Source organism: Alligator sinensis, unplaced genomic scaffold (assembly GCF_000455745.1).
Source record: "Alligator sinensis unplaced genomic scaffold, ASM45574v1 scaffold1142_1, whole genome shotgun sequence".
NCBI lineage: Eukaryota > Metazoa > Chordata > Crocodylia > Alligatoridae > Alligator > Alligator sinensis.
This window is the reverse complement of record NW_005842617.1, coordinates 340,863-351,403: the sequence shown is the minus strand read 5'-3', so window position 1 is coordinate 351,403 and position 10,541 is coordinate 340,863. Positions and strand designations below refer to the sequence as shown.

The 10,541-nt window shown below is 42.2% G+C and overlaps 1 protein-coding gene across 13 annotated transcripts in view; it reads right to left on the bottom strand.

Moving 5' to 3' along the window:
• WDFY3 (WD repeat and FYVE domain containing 3) overlaps positions 1–10,541 on the bottom strand; it is a 379,376-nt gene that overhangs the window by 114,229 nt on the left and 254,606 nt on the right. For all 13 annotated transcript variants that reach the window (XR_003096142.1, XM_025215013.1, XM_025215023.1 and 10 more), the window contains 5 exons: positions 9,773–10,004; positions 5,480–5,640; positions 3,602–3,713; positions 3,036–3,226; positions 1,959–2,111 (listed from right to left, as the gene is read on the bottom strand). Coding sequence is in view for 12 of the 13 variants with exons in the window: in XM_025215013.1 (XP_025070798.1) it covers positions 1,959–2,111; positions 3,036–3,226; positions 3,602–3,713; positions 5,480–5,640; positions 9,773–10,004 (849 nt within the window). In the remaining variant the exon portion in view is untranslated. The remainder of the gene's footprint in view (positions 1–1,958; positions 2,112–3,035; positions 3,227–3,601; positions 3,714–5,479; positions 5,641–9,772; positions 10,005–10,541) is intronic.

The following is a 10,541-nucleotide window of genomic DNA, read 5'->3' as shown; positions in this document are numbered from 1 at the left end:
TGCCCCGTGCCACGTGGGGGGCTCTTCCATCAGCTGCCTGAAGCCACTTCAGGGCTTTTCTCATTTTGTTATTTTTCTTAAAGGGCCGGGGCTGGAGCGAGTGGGGCAGCCATAGGGGAGTCTGGGGAGCAGGGGGAAGGTCAGGGGCCTCACGCAGAGCCTCCCACGCAGTGTGAGGCAGCGGGGGGCAGAGGGGATCGCTCCCCAACCTGGCAGCACCTAGTGAGTGGGGCTCTTTTTTAAAGCACCAGGAGCTGGGGCGGGCAGAGCAGGCAAGGGATGGGGGCTGGCAGAGGTCCCCCCACTCCCCCACCCCATACTTACCAGCTCCGAGTCCAGCTGCAGCTCCCTGCTGCAGCCACTGGGGACTGTCCAAATCATCGAAGCTCTCCGAATCTTTTTCGGAGAGCTTCAGATCAATTCATACCTTTTACATGGTCCCCTGATTCTATTTGGATTCAAACATTCAGCCACTGAATCGGGATGAATCTCCTCCAACTCGAATCACCACCCAAAGCTTCACACAGCCCTACTGTTTTCCTCTTAGGCTACGGGTAGTCCTCTTAGTCCCCCTCGCTGCTCCCCTCTTCTCCTCCTCCCTCCTGCCTGCCCTGCTGCCTTCTGATTCCTGCTAGGGCACTGCAAGGCTTCCCTTCCCCACTTCCCTGTCACACTGAGCTGGCCCCAAGCTAAAGGATAACTGGTAAACTATCGGTTATCATTGCACTCATTGGTTAAATGATTAATCATTTAACGTGTCACATAACTAATTGCTATAGACATATCTATGCATTTTTAAGCCTTTGGTAGGCATGCTACATAAAGAACAATCTTAACTGTCACACAACAGGATTTTGTGTAATGTATCATAAATGGGCAAAAAACAGGGCAACAGGCCCATTATTTTTGTATCTCATTTGAGAAAACTTGCACTAGCATCTCATAAAGCAGGCTGTTACCTACTGAAGTTCATGCCTCTCTGAACCAGTTAGTCTCTAAGGTACCACCTTGCCCTACCTTCTTTCCCCAAAAAGTTTAAAATTATAAGCTTCATTTTTCAATGTCCTGCCTCCTAAAATCATAAAATGGTATTGACACATGAGAATGGACCTTTGTGGATTTTTAAAGCACCCCAGGGAACCCAGTAGAACAGCTATAACAATTTAAGGGAAACTAAAAGAAATATTCTAGTAAATAGCATAAGCTCAATTTTCACAAATGGGCTCCTTAATATGACATCCAAAAATACATTTAGACACCCTAACTTCATAGGGATGTAAACTGTGCACATCCATAGTTTAAACAAATGAGAGTAATCCTATTTAGGACACATGGCATGTGAAAATTAGCCTTCCCAAGTAGCTCCCAAGTTCCCCAACAAAACCTCACAAGAGTATGACAATTAAAATAGTTATGATCAATCTATGTTTCGTATAAATAATACAGAGGGAATTTGACAGTCATATACTGAATCAGGCAACTTGCCTCACAGTTCTTCCTAAAATACCATAAAGTAAATGCAATTTTTCTCTTAACTCTAAATTTCTTCATGTTTAATGCTGCAAACTCTAGGTTATACTTGGAGGCTCTGCACACAGAAATGTAACTGCCCTGCTTCTCAATGCAACGGAGATTTGATGCCTAAGGTTCTGACACGCTGTGCTGCAAAAATTTATTCCTTGTTGTTATTTTCAGTGTCTCCTTTCTCTCTCAAAATATTTGCTAAAATAAAACATGCAGATTAACAGAACCAACTATTTAACAGTTAAATGAAATCATCTTTTCTATGCAGCAATAATTTCTATGCATTAGAAGTAAGGCAACCACAGCAGGCAGAGTTAATAAAAGAACTGCACTGCACTGCTGGTGAATCAGACTCTCTGCACTGTCTGCTTTATTATACCGAATAATCAACTACCCAAATACACAAAGCTAGTTTTCAAGGATGCTTTACATACCTCAAAATCACACAGCAAATCCTGAAAGGCTGTTGAATTTGGAATAATGGAGGTTTCATGCCCACTGTCAACAGTTCCTACCAAGGAAAAGGTCAGATGGAGTATGTGGCTGTTCAAAAGGGAGCGTTTCTTCTTTAGCAGCATTGCCAGTAACTAAAAAAAAAAAAATAGGAGCACAGGAAAATTCAGTAATGTCATCTTCTTATGTCAACACTAAAGGCAAGAAGACTTTTCAAACCTTATGAATTTGATTAACATACTTTTGTGATGTTCTAGAATCACCATTAAAAAAACATGCATCAATCACAATTCTTCACTAACTTGCAGCAAGATTAGGTTAGAATCCCAGGGAGCATTCATATTCTAGAACATTTTGTCCCCAGACAAAGAGCAGCAAATTTCTAGAAACCTCATTAACTCTAGGGGGGTATATGATCAATTCTCCCAAAAGTTGAAAGTAATCTAAAATAGTAACTGATGACATATAACAGTATTGTGTACAACTGACTGGGTGCTGCCTTGTGGCAACCCAACTGGATACAAGTTGAAAGAGTTCTCTCTCACCCTGCATTTCACCCATTCATTACAATGACGGATCAAGTCCCTAGACCCTGATGTAAGCAAAGCATTATAATGATTAGGTTTTTTACATTTTCAAGTAATGTGAATTTTTCCTTTTTTGCAATCAAAGAATGTCACACTCTTGTTTATTGCCTTTCATGCTCCATATCCAATAATTTTACTTGACTTACAGGGGATAACAGTAACTGCTGAGCTAGCAGGTGTCTCATAAATGGAAGGACAAACTATTCATGTATCGCATTAACTCACTTTTTTGTTTTTAGTAAGTTGATAGTTTTAGCTGTAACTGATTTAAAACTCATTTTCCACTCTTCTTTTAAACCATCCTAAATAACTTACATTATTTAGCTAACAGTGAGAGAATCCTAAGGCAGCTATTTATACTATTACAAAAATCATGACAATTATAAATGCATTAAAGTACAAAAGTGTACATGTACTCAGTTATACAACAAATTCAATTAATCTGATCTGCTATGTCTGATTTCTCCATACCTGATAACCTTTGATCCTTTCCATTTCTTTACTGGCTAGTGGGTTGCTCTTTACCACACATACCAAGGCCTTCACAGCTGCATATAATCCCTCTACATCTGATGCCATGGCTACAAGACCCAGAATGGCAGCAGCTCCACCAATATACTGTAATGTAGTGGCAACAGGCTTAGGTTCAAATGTTCTTACTCCTGTGCACAAGGTAGTAAAAAGTAAATTAATTAATCTATTTCACTGTTGTACAGTATTTATAGTTATTATCATAACTGTCACTTAAAAAAAAAAAAATCAAGCTATTAGTGAATTCTATCAGAAGCAGAAAAGAAGGAAGGAAGTAAATTTAGAAGGAACTAAGTAAATTTATTTACTTAGTTTAGTGAAACTGCAGGCCCCATGGAAATTCTTTTTTGATATCTACATTATTTATGAATGGGAAGCATTAAACTAGAAAACACAAATAATTTAAATCAAGGCAATTAATGTAAGACCATCATTTACGGAGCTTTGTACAATTATACAACAAAACCATTTAATACATCTATAAAAAGAGCAAATTTTAATCTCACCCAAATACCCTATCAGAGCCGCCCCAATGGTACGTGCTGGTCCATTCAGATGTCCTGCTGAGTTATGAAGCAGCTTCACTGGAGTGGCATTCTCATGGGAAGACACAGCCAGCTAAACAAGGGTGATCAAGGGAGAAGCCTTTTTATTCTTTGAGAAAAATATACATGAATTTTTCTCATGTGAGGTACCTTCCAGCCCGTTACAATCTATCAATTCATAAATAAGGTCTGAAATAATGACATTTCAGATATTCCCAAAGAGGCCACTGGCAAAATTTATAATCATTGAATTTTGACTTTATCCAAGATTTCTGCCAATCTTTTTCTCTACTAAACAAAATTATAACAACTCTTACAAGAAGAGCTTGTAAAAAAATCACCAACTCAAGGACATTTAATGAAAGGCTTTTTAAAAATTTGATTTGTTAGCATCAACTAACTGCAGAAAGTTTGTTTAGTTGATTTTTAGCTTTTCAGATCAGACCCATCATATCTGTGATCCAAGTAAAAGTTAATAGTCACAACTGCTGTTTACCCTAGGAGATTAACCTGGGTCCTAAAAATATTTGGGTACATAAATAGCCCCAATGAAGTCAGCAGAATTACCCATATGTGCACGATTATTAACATTCAAATTTCACAGGATTTGGCAATTCATAATATTAATTTGTCTTACTACAAGCATTATTGTTTCATAACCCATTTCTTCAATCTTTTAATTAGGAATTAAAACTAACATGAACAAAAAAGTATAAAAAATGATATACTATATTCTTTTACCCCTTTGCTAGTCATTTGTAGTTCTAAGAAACGGAGCAAAATCCAAGAGCATCACCTAATAAAAAAGTTCAGTGCAGTTTAAAAACTTAAGTAAAAAGGAACAGAGAACACTTTTGGTAACAATGGAAATTGACAGGTACAAATTCAGTAGTCCAATATAATCTGATCCTGGATTCCAACAATTACTTCTCCTACCATGCAAAAATGCATGGCAGAACACGCAATTTCTGTGATCAGGGACAAAATTTGTCCAATCATAATTGGGCAACTGCTGGGGCTGGCTTCCTTCAGCTCTCACCACTTAGCAACTTTAAACCAGTGCAGGGGGAGTAGCATGATGCATGGCTTTGTGTGCGCTGGTCTCGGGGAGCTGATGTACTCACCCTACTTGAGAAGTACCTGTGCACTGGGCAGCCCTGTATGGCACCTATAAACTTGTGTACAGGTCAGCCCCACAGACGGATGTCTGGCATGTGCCTTTAAACTTGCCAGAAGGGGAGAGCCCAACTCAGGTTTTACTTAAAGTGCCAGACAAAAATCAGCCACAAAGGTGTTCCACATTAATTGTGGAACATCTTTGTGACTGATTTGTCATTTTATAGTGTGATAAATTGGTTAAACGTGTGACAATATATAGCAGTTTAGACTCCAAACCTTACACTTGTGCTATCCAACTTCTAAGTGCCCTGGGGCTGCATGCCCTGAAGACTACACCAATGGGCTTGCATGCTACATGGGTGTCCCTAACCTCTCCCTACTACTGGACACAAGCACCCCAACTTCACTTCAGATCCCTGACCAAAGACTTCCCCACTGCACCAAGCTACATAGATGCCTCAGGTTCCTCTCTTGTTCTGTCCCAGCCAGTGGGAAGGGGGCAGGAAGTGGAATCCAGGAGGGATGGGGAGTCTGGAGGCACTCGATGCTTCTGCAGCTAGAGTGATGGCTTCCTTGTGGCCTGCTTGCAGCCCACAGGCTGCTGCTTGGACAGCATTCACAATAGTAATTAACAACTGAACTAGGAAGGCTTATATGATTAAGATACTTTTTTAAAACAATTATATTCCTGAATTTAACACCGTGAATTTTTAAATATACCTGTTTGGCAATGGCTTTACTGTCTAATTTGTTGTAAACTTTCCTTATTCTTGCCACTGTAAGTGAAGAAACAGAAAGTGCATAGAGGCCAAATGAGACCTTCTCCTCTGGTACCAAAGACACTGGAGAGGGACTGACTCCTTCTGATTTAGAATCTTTACCTTAAATAAAAGAAAAAGAAAAAAAGTATATCAAAATAAAAATTTTACATTGAAACAGTTCAAGCAAATTATACCCCAGAATGCTCTCCAAATTCAGTGGCTTGAATTTACAGATAGCTAAAGTTGTGTGTTGCCTTCATGTATGGATTGAGCAAAAATACAAGTGTAGATCAATGTAGGTGAATTAAAGGACAAAATTCTGCATACATTTGGATCAAATAAAAGAAAACATTAACATGTATTTTTCTCCATATTAAAGGTTAATTATATTCACCCTTTACTGAGAAATTTTTGCTTTGTGGTATGCACAAAAATTCTCATTTCCCCCCATCTCATTCATTCTGACATGCAGGATGATCAACAGTAACCAGTAACGGATTTTCCTGTTCTCTAGGGCTTCTTTCTTTGATTCCCTTCTGGCCTCCAAGAGTAGTCAGACTTTCCTAGATAAGAAGAGGAGTCTGTCACCAAAGCCTGGTTTTATAGAGCTTGGTAGGGTAAAGTATGAATCTGGACCATGACCAAGGAAAAAAATTAGCCAGGAAATGTAATTATTACATGCCTATCTATTGATCTGTGACAACGGGCGCATCCAGACAAGTGCGCATGTGCCTCTTGCAGCGTCTCAAACCCCTTTGAGATGTTGCAAGAGGCATGTGCAGGAATAAAAAAAATGTTCCCCCTGCTTCAAGTTTGCAGCATGGGGACAAAATTAGACCCCTGGATATCCAGGGGTCAAAAAACCCCCTCCAAACCAAAAAAAAACTGCTCCGCAGAACAGTGGCGCAAGGCGTGCCTGGAGCAAACACAGGGGTCAGTCCTCCAGAAGAGATGCTCTGGTTTCGGCCAGAGCGTGTCTGTGGTGCTCCTGATGCCCGAGGTAAGCTAGGGAATGGGGTGGGGGGGGTTATGGGTGTGGGTGGGCATGTGTGACGAGTGACAGGGGGGTGTCAGGGGGGTGGTGTTGGGAGTAGAGGGGGTTCTTGGGGGCTATGGGGAATGGAGGTGGATGAGGAGCGGCGGGATGTCCCGGTGGGTAGGGACGTGGAGAGGCTCAAGCGGGGGCTGCCACACACCTACCTCCCCACCCTGCCCCTGTGGCGCCGGCAGCAGCAGGCAGCATGGCTGTGGTTCTGCTGCAGGCAGTGTCGCAGTGCAGTGTGACCCAGGCTCCTACATGCTGAATGGACCTGGCCTGGCCTGCTAGTACATAGCCTCGGATTGGCTGGGCCGGGCTGGGTCCATTCAGTATGTAGGAGTGCTGGCAGAACCTGGCGCAGCTTAGTGTGCAGTCCCTGCTAGACCCTGCTGGTACGGTCCCTACTGCAGGAGGTAAGTTATGGCCCTGCATAGAGGGGCTGTGGCCCCACAGGGTACCTGGAATCCTGTGGTCCTGCAGGGTGCCTGGGGCCCTGCAGGGCGGGCAGTCCACTTGCTGTGGGGGGGCTGCACTCCCATACCAACAGTCTCCCCGTAATTGCCCCACACCTACCCCCACACTAACCCACACCCCTCCAAACCCACCCACCCGCCTTCCCCCACACTCCTTCCTAGTCCCTTCCTGCAAACCCCTACATCCCCCATCACACACCCATCATGTATGAAGAAAACCAAAAGCACACATTTACACACACAGATATTTAGAATTAATTTTATTATGATGATAGAGATACTGGTAGGCTTCCAAATTGCTTTAACATTGTAAATATACCAATAAAGCATTGCCTAACCGATCAATCTGTGTGCGCGTGTGTGCGTACGTGTGCAGTGGTGTTTTGTTCTAATTGTGGAAGAACATGGATTTTGGGGTATTTTAAAAAGTGGACTTGGGATGCTGCTACAGCAGTCCAGCTGGCACAAGGGGTAGTGTCCTCAGATATCAATTGGCCGGGCTCCAGAAGCTCCTATGGGAGAGTAGCCCTGCAGTACCTGACAGGGCAGCTTTTTGTACTGTTGGGGACAGCACAGGTGCTGGCCCCAGGCTCTAGCTCCCCCTGGCTGCAGATCCAGGAGGAGTTAGGCAGGGTTATTTTGCCCCAAGTGGCACAATTTGCTTCACAACAAAGTGTATGTCCGGGCATGTGTGCTGAGGCAAAAAGCCCCGGCTCAAATTTGCACCGCTTCTATTTGAGATGCTGCAAGCACACATGCTTTCATGTGTGGACATGCCCAACATGGACACTAGGGGCATTTGTACACATGTTTGCGCTGCAGCACTGGATGCTTTAAAAAAGTGCCTGGTGCTGAGATGCATGCAGCTGTGTAAGTGGCGAACTGCGCATCAGCGCTGAGAAAATTGCAGTGGTGCACTTCAGTTCAAAAGTGCACCACTGCCATTTTCTGCGCACTGACATGCATTTTGCTGCTTATACAATTGCATGGAACACAGCACAGTGTGCATCAGCTTGCATGAAGACTTGATTAACTGAGTCTGCTCCAACCCACTAGATCTCCGGCATGTCATGGGACAAAAAGGTATGTGCATAAATCCCCTAGGTTCTCTGTAGAAGTATCTTGAGAAGCTTCCCATGAAAGAATGAGACCCAAGGCTGAATTAGATGAGGAAACAGAAGGCCCAGAACCAGGCAATAATGCCAAAGAAAACATCCGATTTGTTTATTTTTCACCGGTAAGGGTGAGTTTCTGATAAAATTCTGCTATACCCAAACTAGTGCACTCATACCTCTTCTCTCTTAATTAGCAGGTAGCTAAAGCTCCAGTGTAGGAGGCTCTATTTCACTTGACAGGGAACTTTTGGCCTCCTAAGATTCCTGAATACCAGCCTTAATGCTTTGGTCATGATGACACGTTGATAATGCTTTGGGGACTTTTCTCTTAAGTAAAAAAACTAAAAGACTCCCCGGAAGACTTTTTATCTGAGCATGACCTAAGCCATTCTTTTCAAGAAACTGAACTGCTATCATGGAACCAAAACAAAAGACTTAGGACTTTGGGTCCCAGTCAAAGTGCTCTTGGCATGGGGACCTTCATTTCTTGCAAGAGTGTCAAGCAGGCCCATGCCGCAAACCCGGCTGGGTCAGTTTGGTAATTATGAACCAAGTAGTTCTGTGATGACCAGTTTTCTTCAGAACGCATAACAGACCAAGATAACAATGCGTAATACAGGGGGAAAATTCATGGAATGGCAAGTGAGTCTGAAATCAGAGTTATTATGCCTGGATATTTGCCGTCAAAAGGGGAGCACCCAACACTCTTTACTGTTGTGGACAGGCCCATGACAGGCACACCCCAAATCCTGTGCATCAACCAGAATGTCTCTAGGGTGAGCCTCCTTTCCTTTGTAAGGGATGATTGGTCTTTCACAGCCTCAGACAAATCTTACCTGCTGTCTCTTTCTTTCATAGCTGGGGAAAAGCCTCTGGCATCATGGGGAAAATTTTGTTGTCTTTTAGGAAAGCTCTGTTTCTATATATGCTGAAACTCACCTAATAGAATTGAGGCAGGGTAGGTTACTCTCAGTGACAACAAAAAAAAGTCAGGTCCATATGGGACATTTCTCCTGTAAGTAGCAGCACACTTGATTGTTTTTCCTTTTAGTCTTCTGTGCTTGAAAGCCATGAAACAGCCAAACTTGGACACAGAAATCTGCCTGCATGTCACTTTTAATGAGGAAAAACTCTAACTGCAAAAGCAGGAGAGAGAAGTAGAAGAATCTTAGATGATAACTAGTTATCATCCTGTCACAATGAATGAGAGGGAAATCCCGTTTGAACTGTTGCAAATAGAACTATGGAAACACTTTTCTCAAATATATTTGAACCTTATTTTCCAATGTTTTCAAACTTTGTCAAATGTTATTTCCAAAAATATATATTTTTTTAAATTCTGACAGTACCCACACAACTATCTTTTGCAGCAATAACTCATTAATATTGTTTGCTAACTCTCATTTCATCCTGTATGATTTTATTCTCATCCGAGTTGCGTATTGTTAAATATTATTAAAATTTTAATATAGCCTTGTTTAAATTACTGGAATAAAGACAAGGTTATAAACAAAAATATAACAAGTAGGGTATCACTCTTAAAAAACCCTTTAAGTTCAGGAATTTGAACCCCATTTAAAATTTACATAAATCCTAGATTACTGCATGATTTTAGTTGTACTTACATGGGATATATACTGCTTGAAAGCTTCCAACATAATTTGGTCCCAGCTCATAAACGGTACTAACACTTGAAACTGGCAAAACTTCCTCCAAGAAATGCGTTGGTCCCAAGCGCCATACCAGCAAAGAGAGTTGGCGTTGGGCTGGTGGTGTGCCAATGTAGGAATAAACTGTGCTGACTACTGGTGGATTAGCAGAACCAGACCCACCAGGGCTACTGTGAATATAGTGAAGCTGTAAAATAGAAACATAACAAAGTTATTCTGGGGATATAGGTATAATTTAGAGAAATAAAATAAATTAAAAACTAGGTCTGAAAATCTAGAAATGTTCAAATTGGTCTAGAAAACATTAAGTAATCCTGATTAGTTCACTAACTCATTAACTAAAACCGAATACTGCTCCCAAGGTAATTATTAGGGCTGTGCAAAGCTTTGGTTTCAGATTCGATTCGGAGGAGATACGGCCTGATTCGGTGGCCGAATCTCCGAGCCCAAAGACCAATAAAAAGGTCCAAATTGATTCAAAGCCTCCGAATTGATTTGGAAAAGATTCGTAGAACATTTGAAGATTCGGGCAGTCCCCACTCAACGCTGCAGGGAGCTGGACCCAGAATCTGTGCTAATAAGTGTGGGGGAGGGGGGGGGCCCCACCAGGCCCCAATCCATTCATGCTCCCCCAGCCCTCCTGAGCGTCCCCAAACTCCTGCCTGCTTTCCCAGCCCTGTCAATGGTTGCCTTGCCCGGCCCATGTCCTGGCACTTAAAAAAAA